At 34.3% G+C, this 22830-nt stretch overlaps 5 protein-coding genes across 8 annotated transcripts; 3 read left to right on the forward strand and 2 right to left on the reverse strand.

Moving 5' to 3' along the window:
* Positions 1–27: 27 nt before the first annotated feature.
* On the forward strand, positions 28–2975 carry LOC135132980 (phosphatidylinositol N-acetylglucosaminyltransferase subunit Q-like). Its single transcript, XM_064061198.1, has 3 exons — positions 28–1271; positions 1320–1434; positions 1481–2975. Exons 1-3 carry the CDS (start codon positions 108–110, stop codon positions 1645–1647), a joined length of 1446 nt encoding a protein of 481 aa, XP_063917268.1. The 5' UTR covers positions 28–107; the 3' UTR covers positions 1648–2975.
* LOC135132981 (nuclear distribution protein nudE-like 1) lies at positions 1639–10187 on the reverse strand. Of its 4 annotated transcripts, XR_010281128.1 has the most exons (9): positions 10102–10187; positions 9749–9890; positions 9547–9700; positions 9227–9500; positions 9048–9179; positions 2718–2806; positions 2491–2579; positions 2350–2414; positions 2286–2303 (listed from the first exon to the last, which is right to left on the reverse strand). XR_010281128.1 is itself a non-coding variant. In XM_064061200.1 (8 exons), the coding sequence occupies exons 2-8, from the start codon at positions 9832–9834 to the stop codon at positions 2246–2248; spliced, it is 855 nt and encodes a 284-aa protein (XP_063917270.1). In that variant the 5' UTR covers positions 9835–9890; positions 10102–10187; the 3' UTR covers positions 1639–2245. The 4 variants fall into 4 exon arrangements, 3 of the variants coding, with proteins under 3 accessions (XP_063917270.1, XP_063917269.1, XP_063917271.1); XM_064061200.1 differs by lacking the exon at positions 2491–2579 and having other exon boundaries at positions 1639–2303; positions 2718–2803; XM_064061199.1 differs by lacking the exon at positions 2491–2579 and having other exon boundaries at positions 1639–2303.
* Positions 10188–10259: 72 nt separating this feature from the next.
* On the forward strand, positions 10260–11703 carry LOC135132131 (citramalyl-CoA lyase, mitochondrial-like). The gene is made up of 6 exons (XM_064060095.1): positions 10260–10313; positions 10357–10497; positions 10545–10742; positions 10790–10976; positions 11028–11320; positions 11374–11703. The coding sequence occupies exons 1-6, from the start codon at positions 10260–10262 to the stop codon at positions 11470–11472; spliced, it is 972 nt and encodes a 323-aa protein (XP_063916165.1). The 3' UTR covers positions 11473–11703.
* A 6085-nt stretch (positions 11704–17788) lies between these two features.
* On the reverse strand, positions 17789–19754 carry LOC135132130 (protein RFT1 homolog). Its single transcript, XM_064060094.1, has 5 exons — positions 19595–19754; positions 19340–19542; positions 18563–19292; positions 18263–18516; positions 17789–18216 (listed from the first exon to the last, which is right to left on the reverse strand). Exons 1-5 carry the CDS (start codon positions 19652–19654, stop codon positions 17820–17822), a joined length of 1644 nt encoding a protein of 547 aa, XP_063916164.1. The 5' UTR covers positions 19655–19754; the 3' UTR covers positions 17789–17819.
* On the forward strand, positions 19736–21251 carry LOC135132132 (S-adenosylmethionine mitochondrial carrier protein homolog). Its single transcript, XM_064060096.1, has 5 exons — positions 19736–20002; positions 20058–20324; positions 20387–20509; positions 20560–20855; positions 20913–21251. Exons 1-5 carry the CDS (start codon positions 19958–19960, stop codon positions 21043–21045), a joined length of 864 nt encoding a protein of 287 aa, XP_063916166.1. The 5' UTR covers positions 19736–19957; the 3' UTR covers positions 21046–21251.
* The last annotated feature ends 1579 nt before the right edge of the window (positions 21252–22830 follow it).

The following is a 22830-nucleotide window of genomic DNA, read 5'->3' on the forward strand; positions in this document are numbered from 1 at the left end:
GGTGTGGACTGTCAAAAAGTGACGTATGAACTCCCACCTTGACCAATCATACGGGTCGCTGGAAACACGTGACGTTACATTGTAGGTTATGTTTACTTAATCTTGTCATGGTGAAAAATATCCTGGTTTTTGTACCAAATTCGCTCCATTTAAACAAAACTGGGTATTTAGAGGGTGTTCGTAACGAGAGTGACGAATGTGCGGCGTATTACATCACGAATGACGCACCACTGAAGGAAAAATCGAACAACGTTGTGGGGTATTTGAGCAACGATGTAACCAGAGTCAAAAGGGACTCCAGGACTTTGCACATAGACAATGCGACCTCGAAAATCACTCTCATCAATTATAGTAACCCCAACGTGGTCAGAATTGTGTACGACTTTAAGGCATTCCGGGACTGCGACGAGTTGAACCCAGAGGTTCAGTATGGGGTTCATTTTAAATTTTTGAGCTGCAACGTCAGAAAAAGGCGGCGAGTGAGTGATGAAAATGGGCGCAAAAGTCTAGCGTTCAGGCTACTGTTATTTTTTAATGTTTTGTTGGAAGGACTGGTGACAGTTTTTAATAAAACAAAACCACTGTGGGGGTATTCAGCCACAGTTACGCATTTTCGTGACAACCTAGAGTCATATAAATGGTTTATTGAGCAGTTATTGAAAGAAAAGCGCTTGACTCCAAAGAGCGGCAATCTTCTATTTTCAAAAATTTTTGATTTGGTTTTGGGGGTGTTGTTGTTGAGGTTTTTCCTAGAACATGAGGACTTCATTGTTAGGTTTATTGAAAACGTGAGAGAAAATATCATTCATAATTTCCGCGATCTTTTGATTTATCTGATGGGGTCACCCATTGGTTTGAAATTGAATTATGCATTTAATAAGTCATTAGGGACATTTTTCTTCTACCACATATCCCTGTGGAGGGTTTTCTTAATAACAATGCAACCCTTTCTTAAGGAATATTTTAGATTCCTGGTGTTACCAGCCGTGTTTGGGTTTTCTTACCAAATAGCGATGCTTTCTGATCTCATTTCAATTGCCACTTTTCACGTGTATTGCATCTATGTGTACGCCGCCAGGTTAATTTATTTTCAACTTAAGGGTTTATTGTCTCTGTGGCGCTTATTTATTGGGAGAAAATATAACCCTCTTAGAACAAGAGTGGACTCTTATCAGTATTCCCAACATCAGTTATTTATTGGTACTTTAGGGTTTACTGTGTTGTTGTTTCTTCTACCAACCACCGCCATGTATTACGCCGTGTTTGTTACAGTAAGTTTATTACAACTTTTGTTATCACTTGTATGACTTTTAATTTAGTTTAGGTTGGTCATACTTATAGTTGAAGAAATTCTGACGAAGATTCGTTACGTTCTGCAGTGCCTTCCTATCTACGTCTTCATTTTATTCCTGGCGAGTTCCTCACATATGGCAGGTCAGTCACTAATTCTTTTTGAAAAGTTTCTAACTGAAAATTTTAGGGCCAATATGTCTAAAAAGCAAAAAATCCAAAGACGGCATTCCTACGTTTGAGGCGCACTTACAGATGCTGCCGCTGCTGAAAAGCATCAAAACGTTTGCCCCCGAAGTCGCAAATCCCGCACCTAGTCTCAGTTTGGGTAAAATTTTCACAGGTGTATTACTTTAAATGTTTATTTTCATCTATGATACAGTAATAAATATTTGCACCTTAACTTATGGAATATGCATTAAAAATATAAAATTTGTACCTAATTATTAGTGATTGGATTGAATAAATTATTACAAAAAACGGCAAACTAGTAAAACGCAAAACCCGTTTTAAATTACTCTACTCAATATTAAATATGTGAAAAAATATATTATTTTTGAATGAAAGGCAGCAACGAAACCTTAATTTACGTCAGCTCGAGACGTAAACAAGTTTGAAAGATGAACCCAGTCACACGGTTATTCACGATAATATTTACATATATTAAAGGAATAGTTGCTTTAAGCGAAAAACATCACCTATCTAGAAAAATTATCACCAAAATTATTTACAGAATGTTAAAGGAACTCCTGACTTAAAATAATATCACGAAGCACTGACAAAGATCACTTTTTCCACCGTATTTAATACAAGTTGAACAAAAAAAAGCTACAGAACAAACATAATACTGGACAATGAGAGAGTTTTGTTTTTAAGCCAGACGTACCTAAAACACTGATTACTTTTACTATATGTGGTTCCCGATTCGAAAACCCTCGGGATCAAACCTTTACTCTCATTTGGACAGGCCTTGGATGCTCGGAGCGGGACTATTTTTGGCCGAATGTCGACTCCTGAAACGTCACCGATTAGCACAAACCGGCGCGTTTTGGCGTTTACCTGAGATCATTCGAACCGATGTCTCGGTAATCGAATCGGCTTTTTTCCAGTCGGCGCTCTAGACCCTAAAACATGAAGGTATGTGAGTATCGAGAGCGGGGCAGGACGGATTATGCCCCAGCCTTAGAAGCATAAACGCACCTCGGTGTGTTATTGGTGGGATTAACGGCAGATGGCGGGCAAACTGTACATTTATACCGGCCGCATTGTGAACAAAGGAAACGAGACAACTGGAAGCAACACAGAAACGTGCAAACACATGCAGGCTACCAACAAAATAGAAAACAATATCCTAACACCTGTTCCGGTTTAACGAAAAGCGAGTTCTACACCCGACTACTTATTTATTAAGGGGGTTGTTTACTTACCCCGACTTTTCGGATGAGGTCGCTTACGATGTTTAAGGCCATTACACGAGACGCCGGTGTTATGGGCGCTTGATATGGTAGCTGATCTTCTGGAAAAAACATATTTTAGCTTTTGTGGTTGGATATTGCTGAGGGGTGATTATAAGCATGAGTTAAGCAACAAACAACCCTTCCACAAGTTAAAAGTGTAACAGCGGATGATAATGGATAAAGCAACTGTTTGATGATTGTTCTCAAAATAAACATTTCTTTAAAGAATTTTTGGTCTTTTATTTACTTAGCCAAATAAATTTAGCTTCTTCATCGCCACTATTTTCCGCGTCAAGGTCTACATCTCACTATGGTGCCAACTATTTCTTTAAGTTCAAAAATACCGTCTTTTTAATACTGTGCTAAATAATAAACAAATATGGTGGCATTTTATGAATGTACTGTCGCAATTTTTGTATTATATTAAAAATATTGTTTGTATAATATATTATACAAACTATAAAATTTTATTATGTTGTATGTTCCAAGTAAAATTATCTTGATAAATTCTGTGCTGACATCATTCACTCTTTGGTGGGGACAAATATCTCAATCTTGATCATTTAATGTGATTCTAATAACAACATTACTCTGAATGCACAATTTTGGGAAAATAAAACCCTTTTTGATTTAATAATTAATATAATAAACTGGTTCATCCACTTTTTTTTCAGACAAATATACCGGGTGTCTAGAAAAAGCGGGTTAACTTTTTTAATTTTAATTAATTTTATAAAAGTAAAATTGGCAACACTGCACGCACCTAATGCGTGAATACCTCCGGCTTACTTTCTGATTTCTTAGGAACGATAGTGACTGAAATCCACCTTTTATTTTTACGACAATAACCATAACAATCAGTAGTCATTAATCTTTGTACATTATTATTAATAAAATAAGTCCTTATTTTTGATTAACAAATAAACCAAAAAAAGACATTTATAAATTATAAACAAAAGAAAAATCCACTAAAGCATAACCAAGTAAACACTAGAGAAGATGCTCAAAATTCCTGTATTGTGCATATATGTAAGACAGTAATGATTCCAAAATTTGATCATTTTTTGTAAAAGTTACTCATCAATACTTAAGATAAAACTGATTTTGGCAAATGATATGCCCTCTAAGAAAAGAGAGGGCGGGTGGGCGGGGCTAGTGCTTGCTAAGATAAGAGACTGATTTTGGCAAATGAGATACCCTGTAAGAAAAAAGGGCGGGTGGGCGGGGCTAGGACCTGCTAAGATTAGATTGATTTTAGCAAATGACGTATCCTCTAAGAAATTTAATTAAATTATTATAAGACACTAGAGGCTCCAAAGCACTTCCAAATTATTTCCAAACAGGAATATCTACAACCTCAAGATTGTTTCAAATTTTTCAAAAAAAAAAAAAAAAATGGGGCCCTACAATTAACTCAAAATCAGAATTTTCCAAAAATAGAACACCAAAGGCGTCCAAAATTCTTTTAAATAATTTACAAAAAAAAATCTCCATGGGTAAGAGTATCCCGAGTTAAAAAAAAAAACACTGCGGCACTCAAGACTTTTTTAAATTCGTAAAAAATAAAACGCAAATTATAGACTTTTATTCTGCAGTAAGTAAACTTATCTTGATAAATTCTGTGCTGACGTCATTCACTCTTTGGTGGGGACAAATACCTCAATTTTGATCGTTTAATGTGATACTAATAACCACATTACTCTAAATGCACAATTTCGGGAAAATGAAACTGTTTTTGATTTAATAATAATTGATAACAATAAATTGTTTCGTTCACTTTTTTTTTCCAGACACCTATACCGGGTGTCTAGAAAATGGCGGATTAACTATTCAGTACGTTATGTACAGGAGTTTCGGGAGTCCTAAAAAAATTCTTTATGATGTAGATTACGTAAAGAACGTAATTTTATAGAAGTAGAACAATAAACCAAAAAAAATCCATTAAAGCATAACAACTAAACGCTAGAGATGTTCAAAATTCCTGCCTTGTGCATATAAGTAAGACAGTAATGTTTCCAAATTTTGATCATTTTTTGTAAAAGTTAGTCATCAGTACTTAACATAAAACTGATTTTGGCAAATGACATGCCCTCTAAGAAAAGAGAGGGCGGGTGGGCGGGGCTACTACTTGCCAAGATAAAACTGATTTTGGCAAATGAGATACCCTGTAAGAAAAAAGGGCGGGTGGGCGGGGCTAGTACCTGCTAAGATAAAACTGATTTTGGCAAATAACATATCCTCTTAGAAAAGAGGGTGGGTGGGCGCGGCTAGTACCTCCTAAGATAAGACTGATTTTAGCAAATGAGATACCCTCTAGGAAAAGAGAGGGCGGGTGGGCGGGGCTAGTAAAAGACACTAGAAGCTCCAAAGCACTTCGAAATTATTTCCAAACAGGAATATTTACAACCTCAAGATTGTTTAAAATTTTTCAAAAAAAAAATGGGGCCCTAAAATTAACTCAAAATCAGAATTTTCCAAAAAAAATCTCCATGGGCAAGAGTCTCCCGAATTAAAAAAAAACACTGCGGCACTGACGACTTTTTTAAATTCGTAAAAAACAAAACACAAATTATAAACTTTTATTCTGCAGTAAGTAAACTTATCTTGATAAATTCTGTGCTGACGTCATTCACTCTTTGGTGGGGACAAATATCTCAATTTTGATCGTTTAATGTGATACTAATAATAACATTACTTTGAATACACAATTTTGGAAAAATGAAACCGTTTTTTATTCAATAATTAATACAATAAATTGCTTCGTTCACTTTTTTTTCAAACACCTATATAAACAATTCTAAAAAAAATTGAGATGACGTCATCATGTTTTTGGAAATGATGAATAGGTGAACTTTGATATTCGCGACAATTTTAAAACGTTTGCAAAATTTCGAAGCAATCGGTTTCGTAGTTGCTAAATTAAATTCTAAAATGTTGGTGAAAAATCTACATGCATAAGGTTAAAAATGGCGTGAACTAATAAATTGCAGACATACAAGCGTATTATTTTGTGCATTATAAGCAGGACTTACTTAGAAACATTTTGAGATGACATCATCAAATCTTTGGTGGGGATGACTAGACAAATTTTGGAGATTTTCTGTCCAAAGTCGCCAATAGACGACGGACAGACGGAAATGGGACCTACTTTTTCATATTCTAGGAGCTATGAAACGTCGAAAACATGAAATTAGCTTACGCCCGAGAAGTAAGAATTGTGACATTTGGGTCTACAAACTTTGTGTTACAGCGAAGCCCCGAAGTTAAAAATAGTGATGGATTAAACACTGATAAAACAGCATGCGATTTTGCACATTCAAAATAAGATTATTATAACAATTTTTATCATTTTTTTGGAGGCGATTCATACCTACATTGCAGTCAGAGCTCGGTGATTTTTGCGGTAGTTTTAACGAACACCCAAAATTTTAAAATAAAAGGTAAAAAAACCACCACGTGAACTACAAAATTTAATTATTCGTCCCCTTCAGAAAATTGATGACATCATATTAATATTTTGTCTATCAATGATTTTTTTTAAATCACGATCTTTTTCATAACTCCGCATTAATATGTGATATCCAGTAGGCCATAAAGTTTGTAAGTTGATACTACTGACAGATTGTCAAGTTCAATTTGAAATTTGACATGTCAAAATCTCGCGTTGCTACCGCGTGATCAGAAATGACAGTCTATTGGCAAAACTTTTAAAGTAAAAATGTGAATTTTCCTTAGGTTATTCTGTGACATGCGATGCATTTTGGTTTTAAAATGTCAAAAATCTGTCAATTTTGACTACTGACAGCTTAAAATGATAGAAAACATATACCAACCAAAAAATCCAGGATTGCCAGACTCAATCATTTCTGAAATATAGACCCCGCCCACCCACCCCATCTCAATTGTGATGACTTTTTTGTTCTTAAACACTTAAAACGAGTTTAAAATGGAAAATTTTTGTAAGGAAATATGGATTTTGTAATTGGGCTCCCCCCTAGGTCTGTTAACGAATGAAAACTTCATTACAATTTAGATCAGGGCAGGTGTGGGTGGGACTTAATCTTTGGCTTTAATTTTTTCTTAATACACATAGTATTTTTTTAATAACACGATAATAATAACAATTTTGCAATTAAATTCCGCGCCTTCGGTTCTCGACGAATAAAAAAAATCATCACAATTGAGATAGGGTGGGTGGGCGGGGCTTATATTTTGCCTTTTTTCTTAATATACGTGTCGTCTTTTCAAAACAAGAAACTTTAAGCATGTTTAAATGGTAAATTCTTGTAGACAAACATGAATCTTGCAGTTAAGCTCCGGCCCCTTGGCTCACGACGAATAAAAAAATCATCACAATTGGGACAGGGCGGGTGGGCGGGGCTACATTTTGCCTTTTTTTTCTTAATATGTGTAGACTTATTCCTACAACAAGAAACTATTTTTTCACACTTTATTTTATGTTTTATTTTGTTGAAAATATTTTATTGTAGTCAATATTCTACTTATTTTGATTTTTAAACTGCATTTAAAATATGCATTATATTTTTATAGTTTGTAAAAAAAAAAACTGACAAAAATGATTTAAATCAAAATTTTTTTTAATCACTTGATTTAAATTGGGCCAACCCTGACTACTTTAGAAATTTTATTCTTCGGATGCGACTCTTGTTTTAAAGAAAAATTTCTGTATTAAATGGTGATAATACTAAGATCAAATAACCTGTTTGGTAGAAAATCAAAAATGTGTAGTTTGATTATTTATTGCGTTGGTTTTAATTTTAATAAAGATATTCTAAACAAATTGACTGGATAAAAAAAAATTGATGACGTCACTCAGACAAAATATTAAATAGAAATGATATATTGCTTGCACTGCGATATCTTATCTTTTGAATTTGAGCAACAGTTATTTCAAAAAATATATAGACAGATCTAATATATGATTATCTAAAATTAGAAGAAACTCGTATGGTTTTCCCAAAAGTTCTGGGAGCAGTTATGAGTAATACATTCATCAACATCAGAAATTTAATGGAAAGATACGATTAAATAAACTTAATTGAAGCGGTATTCGTTGTACTTCAAGGGCGAGGAAATTTCCGTGCACATAAAAAATCTTTTGTATTTTTTCTGTGCATTTAATTAAATATTTTAACATTAATTTTAATTATCTCATTGGAAATAAATCTGAAAATAAATTTTGTACCTTGTTGTACAAAACAAAGATTCCCAAATTTAAAACTCCAAACTTCCCAGAAGAGAATATTTTATCAATTACTGTTACCTTGTGTTAATTAAAGTATAAATTAAAACAAGTTTTTCCCATTTTTTTTAGACAATTCAAGAAGTCGAGGCCGCGATTTATGAATACTAAAGTACACAATAGGTGGATATTATTATCAATCTTTCCAAACTATATTATTATGGTCATTAAGTTTACGACGGTATAATAAAACAGACTTAAATTTTTCCAGACAAGACAAAAATACAGTTTATTGTAGCTAAAATATATGTAATTTCACTAGAAGAAGACCTGAGATAATTATTCCTTTTCAGGAGTCATTCGGAAATCTTCGGCAAGCCTCGGCAGTTCATCGAAAGACTTCGGTAGGCACTCAGAAAATTCCGGAAGGATCTCCAGCGCTTGTCGAAGTTTACCGAACGACTTCCGACAAGCAACATAGTGATCTCTTTAGTTTTGTCTACTTTTTTTGAAACAACCTGTATATATACGACACGAATTCTTCCATGCTGATAATCTTTAAAAATGGAACGCGATTATTTAATTAATATCGCACTTATTTAATGTTATCGCCTAACATTCATACAACGAATTTATTGCAAACACGCGTCTGTCATCCTTAACCTTGTGATAATTCCCGCATTTAACGACCATTTCCCACATTTAGCGATAATTTTTACAACATACAAAGCAACAAAAAATAGGATAAGGTTAAAAGCAACAAGCACAATAAATGCAACAAGACTCAAAATAAAGTAAATGAAAGCCTGAAGCACAATGAAAAAAATAATTTATTCCTATTTTAACACAAAATACGGATACAATCAGTCAAACTATCCATCACAGCATAATCAGTTGCGTTGAGTCTTGTTACTAACGTGTCAATCAATTAGTAATGATAATACAACAATGATTATTTAGTCAATTAGTGAATTCTTACGTTTAAGTGCACTTAAAAATAAATTAGAGCCATTAATGATTTCATTTCGATTTACGTAAATGCAATCGCCTTATGAGTAGTCTTATAGTTTTACTCAATCGAGTAGGAGATTTCTTACTTTTAATGGGCGTCGTTTGGGTTTCAATTTCTTTAAGCCTGTTGGAATCAACAATGGACACCGGCTTGTATCCATTCACGGGTCGTTCGTTTTCTTGACATCGCTCTTTAACCAAGAGCTCTTGTTTTAGATCTGGAAAAAGCGTTCAACACGTTTCTGATAATCACGTAAATGTTTACCTCTCGTTTCATCAGCTAACCGCTGCAGTTTCTCTTTAAGACCTTCTTTTTCGTCGATTTCGGACTCGAGGATTGCGTTTCGTTCAATTGCGTTGTGGAACGCTGCTTCGATGCCGGAAATGCTCTCCTCGACGATCCGTCGTGACCTTTCCAGGTCGTCGTTTTTCTGTTCGAGTTCTCGGATATATCGCGCCATGTCCGTTTTCTCCTTGGATAGGTTTTCGATTTGAGTTTGGAGAGATACAGTGTGTTTATTGCTCTGGTCCAACTTTACCTGTAAGTTTTGTTAGCACGGGTGTCAATCATGATCGAAAACTTACCCTTATGGTTTCAATTTCATTATACGCTCTGTTGTTAGCTAAGGTTAGTTCTTTTATTTTCTTTTCGTTCTGTTCTATTGTCGCCTCATATTCGCGCTCCAGTTGTTGTGATTCACTGATGAATTCATCAGATTCTTTCTGTATTCGATCGATACTGGAAAGGATTGCAATCAAGGGGCAACGTGATAATGTTAGTACTCACTCATCAAAGTATTGTGTGGCTAGGCTTCTCCAATAGAGCACCTCTTCATCTTTGTTTTCAAAAGTAGGTTGGTCACCTTTATTCATTTTTAAATAATTTATTTAATAAATAGTGTATCACATCAAACAGTCATAACCTGAAACTGCGGAAATTCTTATTTTTGTTGTTCAGTTTGATGTCATGGGTTAATAGACAAGATTTTCAAGAAAATCTATGGCCTTGTCAAATTTTGGTAAATATGACTCATCTGGAGAAACCAATTTGGAAAACACAGATATTTTTACCGACAAAAGGAACACAACTTGGCCTCATTTACCACAAATTAAAGAGAAATTTTCAAAGTGTCTACTTACAACGGCTAATAAAAAGCGTAACAGATTTTTTTAAACTTTACAATATTATTGACAAAATGGCCGACGTATGTCGGTAACATAGGTCCCGCTAATCGCTTACCTTACAGAGGGCGCTTTCTATGTCAGATTTAACCTTACTTAATTCAAATTTTGTGACAATGTTTTGTAATCGTGTGCAGATTCTTCTGAAGCCCATTTTTAATTCCGTCAAGGTAAAAATAAGAATACTTATTATTTAAACGTTTTGTTGTGTAGACGACGTTCCGGAAATATACACCTCGAAGAGCTGTGTTGTACGCACCAGCAGACAACCTGAAAAAAGTCCTCAGTACCTTTATGTTAAAAGTTGATTGTATTATGTTGGACTGTGAGGATAGTGTTGTATTGAGCCACAAAGTAATTACGTCAATTTACTTATTACTTTTGTGTTAAGTTAATTTCAGTCAGAGGCACGACTTAATATTAGACAACTGCTCGACCAAGGCAAGCCTATCAAGAAAAGTAACTATGATTTTGGTGTACATATGAACGAACCACATTCTGAATTATTAAAGCTAGATGTGTCAGTTATAATGACGGGGAAGCATGTACCTGATACAATATGTCTGCCAAAAGTAGACAAACCTTCTGATGTACAGATAGTACTTAATTAAATCTGTTCAACGACTTACTCATCCTAGTAATCTAGTTTGCAGACTTACTAAATGAATATGTTAAAAGTGACATAAAAGTTAATCTGATAATCTCAGTTGAATCTCCAGAGTCACTAGTCAATTTAGTAGAAATTTGTAACACTGCAGTGGCGTTGTCAAAGACTTCTAAGTTCACGCTTGTTGGATTGGCATTTGGATGTATGGATTACTGCGTCCAGCTTGGTAATTTTTATTTTTACATTACGTTAAATAAGTGTATATGAAAATTATTAGGGGTTAAAATAAGTAAGACCTTAAATGAAGTATTATACGCTCGCATGAAAGTCGTCACAGTGGCGAAAGCTTTTCACCTGCAAGCAATTGATATGGCTAGTAACAACTATAAGAACTTAGAAATTGTAAAAAACCAAGCAGAGGAAGCAGCTCAGTTGGGGTATACCGGAAAAAAAGTTTTCCATAAAAGTCACATTGAAGTGGTTCAAGAGGTATTTTCCCCTTCAAAACAGGACATTGCATTAGCTCAAAAAATTATAAAGATGTTCAGTGAACACCAGAAAGAAGGCAAGGTGTCGCGGTACCTTTTTGTCTGTGTTATTTTTCACTAATTATACGTTTTTAGGCATATTTTCTCCACAAAGGAACAATAATTGCCATGCCAATGATGAGATGGGCACAACATATTCTAGAATTAGCTAATGCTATTGACATGAAAAAATAGTCATATAGCAGATTTTAGTTTTGTGGTGCTTTTAATGCTTAATTTAAGTACACATCGTTGTAATTTCATCTTAATAAATATTTTTAAGATTATTGTATGGTGAGACGCTAACCCAAATTATTGACTCATCCCTTACAAAAATTGAATGACGTCATTACAGAACTATCAGTACGAGTAAATCTCACCTGAAATTGAAACGTGACGTGTACCTTTACCACATATATTAGTAACTCTTTTCTGTTCTTGACTGTACTTGCGTTTATTGTAACTTTCTTTTTCTCGAAATAAGTCTACACATATTATGAGCGGAGCTTAACTGCAAAAACCTTATTTCTCTACGGTAAATTAAAAACATTTTTTTGAAAGAATACAATGTATATTAAGAAAAAAATAAAGCTAAAGATTACGCTCCACCCATACCCGCCCCGATCTCAATTCTCAATTGTGATGAATTTTTCATTCGTTGTCAGATCGAGGGACTTAACTACAAAATCCATATTTGTCTAGAAGAATTTACCATTTTAAACATATTTTAAGTTTCTTGTTCTAAACAGACGACTACGTATATTAAGGAAAAAGGCAAAATATAAGCCCCGCCCACCCGCCCTATCTCAATTCTGATGATTTTTTTTTAATCGTCGAGAGCCAAAGGGGCGAAATTTAATTGCAAAATTCTTATTATTTCTCGACAAGAAATTACCATGTAACATGTTTTTGAGTAGCATTTTATTCAAAGAACACTGTGTATATTACAAAAAAAATTAAAGCCAAAGATTAAACCCCACCCATACCTGCCTGACATAAATAGTAATAAAGTTTTCATTCGGAGCCTAATTGCAAAATTCGTATTTCCTTACAAAAATTTACCATTTTAAACGTGTTTTAAGTTTTTAAGAATAAAAATCTTCACAATTGAGATGGTACTCAAGAACATGTTTTTAATTTCCTGTAAAGAAATACGTATTTTGAAGTTAAGCTCCACCCCCTTGGTTTACGACGAATAAAAAAAAATCATCAGAATTAAGTTGGGCGGGTGGGCGGGGCTTATATGTGCCCTTTGTTTCTTAATATACATAGTCATCTTTTCACAACAAGAAACTCAGAACATAGTACATTTTTGCAATTATGGGGCGGAGCCTAATGGCAAAATAGATATTTCCTTATACAAATTTTCCATTTTAAACATGTTTTAAGTTTCATGTTGTGAGAAGAAGTCTACACATATTAAAACAAAAAGGCAAATTGAAAGCCCGCCCACCCGCCCTATCTCAATTGTGATGATTTTTTTTATTCGCCGTGAACCAAGAGGCGCAGCTTAACTGCAAAATACGTATTTCTTTACAAGAAATTAAAAACATGTTTTTGAGTATCGTGTTGTCCAAAGAATACTACGCATATTAAGAAAAAAGGCAAACTATGAATCCTGCCCACGCACCCCATCTCAATTGTGATTTCTTTTTTTAATTCATTACAATTTAAATCAGGGCAGGTATGTGTGGGGCTTAATCTTGGTTGAAATTTATTTTTAAAACAATGGTGCTGGCATTGCAGCTATTTGACACTTCATTTGACAGTTATTTGTCTGTGTAAAACTGAAACTCGTTGGTGTTGCCAACATTATTGTTTTAACATTAAATTTCAAATCCTATTTGAAATTCTCAGGAAACCATGTTTCTGTATGCATGTAGTTTTTCTATTCGTTCCTGTTTTTCCAGAACTATTTATACGGAGTAACTAAAAAAAAATATGAAGCAGTTTATTTCATTGATTAAAATTAAAAAGCCTGACCTTATTTTCTTGAAATTGTAGCCGCTATTAAGTCCAATATCATCGAAAAAAAAGTTGTCAAGAAGACTATGAAATTTATGTTTAAAAGAATGCTGTTGACATATTTAACATTTCATTGGACAATTATTTGTCAGTGTGAAACTGGAAAGCTCCCCCTCGGCTTACGACGAATAAAAAAAAAATCATCAGAATTGAGATACGGCGGGTGGGCAGGGCTTATATTTTGTCTTTTTTTTTTCTTAATATACATTGCCATCTTTTCACAACAAGAAACTTAGAACATGGTTAAAATGGTATATGTTTGCAAGGAAATATGGATTTTGCAATTATGGGGCGGAGCCTAATTTTAAACATGTTTTAAGCTTAATGTTGTGGAAAGAAGTCTACACATATTAGAACAAAAAGGCAAAATATAAGCCCGCCCACCCGGCCTATCTCAATTGTGATGATCTTAGTTTATTCGCCGGGAACCAAGGGGACGGAGCTTAACTGCAAAATACTTACTTCTTACAAGCTATTAAAAACATGTATCGTTTGTTCCAAGAATACTATGTGTATTACGAAAAAAAGGCAAAATATTAACCCCACCCCATTTCAATTGTATTGATTTTTTTTTATTTTTAGAAACTTGAAAGACGTTTAAAATGGTGAATTTTTGTAAGGAAATATGGATTTTGCAATTAGGCTCCGCCCCTATAGTCTGCCAACTTAGGCTTAATCTTTGACTTTAATTTTTTCTTAATATACACAGCATTCTTTGAATAACACAATATTCGAAAACATGTCTTCCATTGTAAAAATAATAAGGATTTTGCAATTAAATTTCGCTCCTTTGGCTCTTGACGATTAAAAAAAAAATTATCACAATTGAGATAACACAATAGGGCGGGTGGGCGGGGCTTATATTTCGCCTTTTTTTTTTTTTTCTTAATACACATGATTTCGACAACAAGAAACTTAAAACATGTTTAAAATGGTAAATGTTTGTAGTAATCAATTTAAATCCTCCACTTTTCGTCTACAACCCCATTAAATACGGCAAAAGTTGAACATCAAAACTACTATTGTAGTGACCAAATTTGAATTAAAATTTCACGCTAAAAAAACAACGGTGCGAAATCGCATTTGAATAATTTGAATTAAAAAATAATAATTAAGAAAATAGTTAAACATAGGCAACCATGTGCAAGTTTAGTTCTTTTCTGGTGGTTGGTAGCTCTCCTAGGGAATTTCTAAAGCCAAAGATTAAGCCACGCCCCCACCCATACCTGCCCTGATCTAAATAGTAATGAAGATGTAATGAAGTTTTAATTTGTTAGCAGACCTAGGAGCGGAGCCTAATTGCAAAATTCGTATTTCCTTACAAAATTTACCATTTTAAACGTGTTTTAAGTTTTTGAGAGTAAGAAAAATCTTCACAATTGAGACGGTACTCAAAAACATGTTTTTAATTTCCTGTAAAGAAATAAGTATTTTGAAGTTAAGTTCCACCCCCTTGGTTTACGATGAATAAAAAAAATCATCAGAATTGAGATGGGGCGGGTGGGCGGGGCTTATATTTTGCCGTTTTTTTCTTAATATATTTAGTCATTTTTTGACAACAAGAAACTCAGAACATGATACACTTTTGCAAGGAAATTTTTTTTAATAATTACTTTTCCAACAGGCCAAGAGGCCCAATTACAGGAAAAGGGGACATACAAAAACACCCAGAGACAGAGCGGGAATCGAACCCACGACCCAAGGTGTAGTGGGCAGATGCCAAGCCACCTCACACACCGGGTCCTCAATATGGATATGGAGGAAATATGGATTTTGCAATTATGGGGCGGAGCCTAATCGCAAAATCGATATTTCCTTATACACATTTTCCATTTTAAACATGTTGTTTTAAATTTCATGTTGTGAGAAGAAGTCTACACATATTAAAACAAAAAGGCAAATTGTAAGCCCGCCCACCCACCCACTCTTTCTCAGTTGTGATGATTTTTTAATTCGCCGTGAACCAAGGGGCGTAGCTTGACTGCAAAATACTTATTTCTTTACAAGAAATAAAAACATGTTTTTGAGTATCGTGTTGTTCAAGGAATACTACGGATATTAAGAAAGAAAGGCAAAATATGAACCCCGCCCACCCACCCCATCTCAATTGTGATGACTTTTCTTATATCATTACTATTTAAATCAAGACTTAATCTTTGTTGAAATGTATTTTTAAAATAATGGTGTTGGCATTGCAGCTATTTGACACTTTATTTGACAGTGACTTGTCTGTGTGTAAAACTGGAACTCGTCGGTGTTGCCAACATTATTTTTTTTAAATTAAGTTTCAAAGACGACTTTTTTTTATTAAACGATGTAGTATTAGACTGTAGTAGTTTATTTGTCTTTCTCAAAAACTTGCTGACGTCACCCCAAAATTTTATAAAAACAATCCTATTTGAAATTCTCAGGAAACCATGTTTCTGTATTCATGTAGTTTCCCTATTCGTTCCTGTTTTTCTAGAATTATTTATACGGAGTAAATAAAAAAAAAATATGAAGCAATTTATTTCATTGATTAAAATTAAAAAGCCTGACCTTATTTTCCTGAAATTCTAGTCGCTATTAAGCCAATATCATAGAAAAAAAAGTTGTCAAGAAGAGCATGAAATTTATGTTTAAAATAATGGTGTTGGCATATTTAACATTTCATTGGACAATTACTTGTCAGTGTGAAACTGGAAAGCTCCCCCTCGGCTTACGACGAATAAAAAAAATCATCAGAATTGAGATAGGGCGGGTGGGCGGGGCTTATATTTTGTCTTTTTTTTCTTAATATACATTGCCATCTTTTCACAACAAGAAACTTAGAACATGGTTAAAATGGTACATTTTTGCAAGGAAATATGGATTTTGTAATTATGGGGCGGAGCCTAATTTTAAACATGTTTTAAGTTTAATGTTGTGAAAAGAAGTCTACACATATTAAAACAAAAAGGCAAAATGTAAGCCCGCCCACCCGCCTTATCTCAATTGTGATGATCTTATTTTATTCGCCGTGAACCAAGGGGGCAGCGCTTAACTGCAAAATACTTATTTCTTTACAAGCAATTAAAACATGTTTTTGAGTATCGTTTGATCAAAGAATACTATGTATATTACGAAAAAAAGGCAAACATTAACCCCGCCCACCCACCCCATCTCAATTGTAATGATTTTTTTATTCTTACAAATTTGAAACACGTTTAAAATGGTAAATTTTTGTAAAGAAATATGTATTTTGCAATTAGAGAAACTTAAAACATATTTAAAATGGTAAATGTTTGTAGTAATCAACTTAAGTCATCCACTTTTCGCCTACAACCCCATTAAATACGGCAAAAATTGAACATCAAAACTACTATTGTGGTGACCAAATTTGAATTAAAATTTCACGCTAAAAAAACAACGGCGCGAAATTGCGTTTAAATAATTTGAATTTAAAAAAAAAAAGAAACTAAGCGCCGGTTGCATAAACGCAAATCAAATTTAATCGCTGATTAACTCCATAGTAACGATTGTTGTTATCATAGTTACAACTGTTCTTAATCAGAGATTAAATTTGATTTGCGTTTATGCAACCGGCCCTTAGAAAATCGTCAAAGATAGGCAACCATGTGCAAGTTTAGTTCTTTTCTGGTAGTTGGTAGCTCTCCTAGGGAATTTCTAAAACTAAAAATTAAGCCCCACCCATACCTGCTCTGATCTAAATAGTAATGAAGTTTTAATTTGTTGGCAGACCTAGGGGCGAGCCTAATTGCAAAATTCATATTTTCTTAGAAAAACATTTTAAACATTTTTTTTGAGTTTCTTATTGTGAAAAGATGACTACACGTATTAAGAAAAAAAGCAAAATGTAACTGCACAACTTTTGTTTTTGGTGCCGTGGTGCAAATTTCAAATTTGCATGTGATAAGGTTGGCAACACAATCTGACAAATGACAGGATTATTAAATTTGCGATTACTATGAATGAAAAAGTTAAATCAAACGATCTTTTATATGTTATCTCAGTTTTGTTTTAAATGAATATTGTGTTCTGCTAACGATTCTTTTAATCGTGTTTGATTCTTTAGCTACACAGCGACACGGATTTGGTGATTTATTATCTCTGGTTGTGGCAACAGTGATTGTTTTTCACGTCAGCTGTCAAATTCCTCTACAGTGAAAATTAAAAATAAGCAATAAAATGGAAAAACATTTAGACCGCGTAATGGACGAAGTGTAAGTACAGCCCTTTCCTTGAAACTTCCCTGACAAATATTTAATAGGGTGAACAAACCAGGAGTCTTCGGTTGTGTGTTTGTCAATCACCAAGGACTATGTTTAGGCGCTAAGGGGAAAGCTTCCACAGAAAGTGCCGGGCTTATAGCCGCAATAGCTGAACAAGCAGCCAAACTAGAACCCCACAGTAGCGCCCCAATAGTGACCCTCGAGACTGATAACAAAACTTGCATTATTCAAAGGGCGGGAACAATCACTGGAGCAATTTACAAGAACAGAAGTAGTTGATTATAGAATAACATTTATTGTGTAAAGTTAATCAGTTTTTGTTGACATTCGTCGTTTATACTTATCATATCCTAACCTCAATATAGATTTATTCTCAATTGCCCATACCGCTAATGTAGATATGAAACAAACCCCTCCAATAAGAATGTGAAGAGGTATAGATGTAACAATAACTTCTGATGTTTTAGTGATGACGCCGGATATGAGCAGGACCAAGAGGAATTTTTGACTAGGAATTAACCCAGATAAGGGTTTGTAAGTAGTTCCCTGATATTTTTTATAAATGTAGATAAGACTATGGATAATTCGTGCCAACATGTTGACACAATTGGCCAAAATAAAACCCACTGGGCCTAGTATATTTGTAAGGACGAATGATATGACTAGAAAACTCACAGAGAATATCACCATTATATAGTTGTACCTGAAAAATAATATTAATCCAGGCCACAATATACCGATATATTTACCTATCTAGTTGCTTATTATTCATAGTTGCAAAAACATAACCTTCAGTTACTCCATTTATAGCTAATAATACTACGGCGAAACTGTGGAACCTCAACAATGTAACTGGAAGATGAGTTTCCACTAGTTTGTCGCCCCCATAAAGATACAACAACGTGTAACTGTAGCTTTGCCCGAAAGTAACAACAATCAAACCTATACTAGTTACAATATTACAAAGTTGGCTTAAAACAGTCGCTGATTCTGAGATATATCTCTACAAAAAAATATTTAAAATAAATCAATACAGACACTCATATTACTTGATTTTGTTTGGCCACAGCTTCATCCCTTTTTATCATTTGTGTAAAATAAAAATAGGCGCTTTCTTCGATCGGTCGAAAAATAAATCTAGCCGCTAAACTCCCCAAATTATTCACAATGTCATACATGGATTGTTGACTGAAACTCATAACCGGAGACACCGTCATCACATAACGCTCTCCCTCAGTCAAAACTTGCTTAATAATGGACTGTTTGGCAAAACTGATTGTCAAAACGCACAAATCTCTATTCAAAAAACGCTCATAATTTTCCATCATTCCAGGGAAGAATTCTGTGATTGAAGTGAAGGGAAAGTCGTCCATGTCAGAAAAATTTTTTGTACTAACGCTAGTCCCTGATTTAATATTATTTAAACGATAAATGTACCATATAAAGTAACCGTAATACAGCAAACATAAAATTATTGCTGATGCCACTTGCGCGCACGAAAACGCATTGATAGCTTGATTGGGGCTTCCAATCACTAAGTAGACGAAAATTATGGTACGGCTCACTATGTAAATTGTCTCAATAACAACTTTGAGTTTAACAAATAGGAAACTTTGGGCAACGAGGACTACACTTTGAGTCATTTGCTCTACTATGCATGAAAGAGCAATAGCATAACAACCTAATCTATACTGGGTGGCATAAATTTCATCAGTGGGACTTAAAATATTGATCCATGTGTAGACCAACCCTAGACTTAAAATCGCAGTCATGGGGACCCTACAATAGTTCATTCTATTATCATTTGACTTGTCAAAATCACTTACGAAAGCCAAATTTGATTAATCACTTGTGCCCAATTGTGCGACTTTGTGTCCGTCAAACAAGCTTTCATTATGGGCTCCTTGGAGAGAAATAGGATGGTTGACTCCAGGAGCAGAAGTCTTACATTCATTATTCCTAAAACTTCCTGGCCTACAGTTCGAATAATAAATGCATTAAGTACAAAAGTAATGCATCGAAAAAGTATCTAAAACGAAAGGTTTCTTAATAATCATGGTTATAAAAACTCATTGATTTACTTGAAATATTATACTAAAGGAAGCGTTTTGGACGCTACTTTTGAGGATATTTCTTCCCATTTTGATTTTTGTAGTTTTGTTATCTTGTCATGTCAGCAGCATTTTTAGGTTATGTTGTGAAATACAGTGAGGTTATATAACCTTGTAAAGCAACATTTCGGAAATAAAAAGTATAAATTAAAATGTTATCGCTGCCGCATGTATTACGAAATTTAAAACGTAAAAAGCATTTGATTAAATATTAAATAATGTGCATAATTAAAACGTTTGCGTAGTGCGTACTTTGCAAAACCGGCTTCCTGCGTTTAGTGAGTCAGTGAATATTTTAAAAATAAAACGCTGATACTTTCACGACATTAAAAAATGTTAGAAAAAGCTGAAAAACATGTTTACGTGTCCTCTTTATTTGTAAGTAGAGTAGGCAACCAACTGTACACAATGACATTTCGAAAATTATATACAGGGTGGTGCAGGTGCAGGCCTGGCTGTCGATATGGCTCTTTTTCCTCTGGACACATTAAAAACACGTCTTCAATCTTCGCAAGGATTTCTGAAAGCGGGGGGTTTTAGAGGTGTTTATAAGGGCATAGGACCTCAAGTGATAGGGAGTGCCCCACAAGCAGCCCTTTTCTTTCTCACGTATGATACTTTTAAGTATTATGTAGAACCGAGGGTCGAATCTTATGCTTTGCCACTAGTTCACATGACTGCAGCATCAGCTGGCGAAGTCGTAAGTGGTGATTTTGTATGATGTAAATATGACGTCACAAAACAAAATTAAACTTTGTGCAGGTGGCCTGCTTGATTAGAGTTCCTATGGAGGTGGTAAAGCAAAGAAGACAAACCTCCACGAATAAAAAGCACACTTCCAGAAAAATTTTGATGCACGCTATTAGATCAGAAGGTGTGATAAAAGTATGCTTTGTCACGTAAATTGTGGTGATATACTAAAGTCGATGTTGCAGGGTTTATATAGGGGGTTTGGTTCGACTATATTCCGAGAAATTCCATTTTCTTTTATACAATTTCCGGTTTTGGAGTATTTAAAAACCGTGTATAGAGTGAATTTTAAAAATAACATTCCTTTAGAATCGTGGGAAGTGGCAAACTGTGGTGCGGTGGCTGGAGGGTTTGCCGCCGCTGTAACCACTCCTTTAGATGTTGCCAAAACTCGAATTATGCTAGCTGATAAAAAAACTGCGATTAATATGAGAGTCAGGACTGTGTTGAAGCAAGTTTATCATGAGAAAGGATTTAAAGGGTAATGATGTTGGTTTTTGATATTTATAAAGTTGTGGTAATACTTAATTTATTTCAGTCTTTTTGCTGGATTTACACCCAGAGTTTTGTGGATAACAATTGGCGGCTATATATTTTTTGGAACATACGATTTATCAAAGAACTTTTGTAATGATTGTTTGTTAAACTCGGATTTGGTCACCACTACGTGACATTTTTGTTTACTCTTTTCACTAGTAACTGTTATACTCAGTTTTTTTATAGATATGTGCATGGCCATATTAGTCCAGGAAAATATAATAGCAATAAAGTTTAAATATATAATTACATACATATCTGTTGAGTTGGATTTCACAGGTTTAAGTAAAAGTGCAAAATATAAAAATATGCTGTACGCGTAGCGCACGCTAAACGTAAATACCGTTTTATTCCTAGAAACTGAACCCTGGATGCGAAAAATAGCATAATCTTCGAAACTACTGAACCAGTTGTCAAATTTTATACGTGATTACGAAAAAAAAACTGCGATTAAATTGCGCAGGTTGAAGACCTTCTTCGTGCTCAGCTACAAAAAAAAAACTTTCCAAACTTTGAATGAAATCAAATTAAACGTTCTGAATCAATGCAAATATTTGAATATCACAAATTTAATTAAAACAAAGAAAAATCTGAATTAAAGTAACTGTGTGCAAATACAAAGGTTATTACGGACGTGTGGCGGCAAATTTAACATTATGGCAGTCAACAAAAGAACATTTTAATAAAAAAAACTATGCAGCGGCACCAGAGCGCTATAAGAGTGTGGCGATGAATTATGTCAGTTTCATTCTAGAACACAGCAAAATTACTCATAAGGGGCGTTGTAGCACGAGCGGAGTTTGGGGCTCCTGGTCGTGGCTGTTCTCCTACCCACGACTGTGATTCTATTCTATCGCAATGATGACGTCATTTTATAATTTTGCAGAACAAGTTTTCCTTAAATTCTATAGAATTACATACTCCATATGTGTGGGTAATTTAAAATCCGCGTTGAGTTTTTCCCGTACACATCAAGATTTTTTGAAAAAAATCAAAAATTGTATGTTATAATTCAACTTTAAAACGGCTAAATACTGAAATCATGAAGATATTTTAAGATTGTTTTATGTCCTTTCCTTTGCGTTGAGGACACAAAAGCAACTAAAATTCATTTTCTTTTAACCGCGGATGCTTGTAATCTGTACGTGCTAATTCGAATTCGGTCGAAATATAAACACAGTCAAAATTAAGCATATACTGAGAAATGGAAAATGTCTATATTTTTCCCGTCAATTATCTGATTTAAGTATATTTCATATTTAAAAATGCAGGAGTTGCGAGGACGTTAATTATAGCACTTTATAGAGGTTAACAGTTATCATAAAACGAAAATCCCCAAATCTAATTGTATGGAGTGATTTTTTAAAGAAGCGTAATTTGTCGGACAATACGTCTAAGGCGAGGGAAATTCTGTCAAAATAAGCTTCCACAATTTTTTAAATGGCTTTGTTTTTCTGAGTAGCGTCATCAAAATTCAAAAAACAACGTATTTTTTTTAAAACGCCAATGTCGCCAGCAAAATTGAAAATAATAATAGTAGTAGTAGTCCCGGTGGACCCCCGAGTCTCAATTTTACGCATTTTGACAAGAAATACTTGTATGGAAGACTATGTCACAATGGGTTTTAATTGGTTTCCTCAGAAATTCGGATTTCTTTAAATATCCTCATTCTGGAGGCTTACTTCCATCCCCGCAAAGGACACAGCCAACTAGACAACCTCGTTCAGAAGGTTTAAAAATCGGTATTGCAGATAAAGATTCACTTGAATACGGAGGGAGAAAAAAACTTTTAGTTTTAGTAGCAAATTGAGTATTATAATTACAAGAAATAAAACAACCAATAAATTAAATTATGCCACGCTCTATCAGCCATTTTGAAGAACAAGGATTTACATGAAGTTAAATTACGCATGAATTCA

The sequence above is a fragment of the Zophobas morio genome, unplaced genomic scaffold (genome assembly GCF_036711695.1).
Source record: "Zophobas morio isolate AGI-343-1 ecotype UQ-CSIRO unplaced genomic scaffold, CSIRO_AGI_Zmor_V1 ptg000021l, whole genome shotgun sequence".
In the NCBI taxonomy this organism is placed as follows: Eukaryota; Metazoa; Arthropoda; class Insecta; order Coleoptera; family Tenebrionidae; genus Zophobas; species Zophobas morio.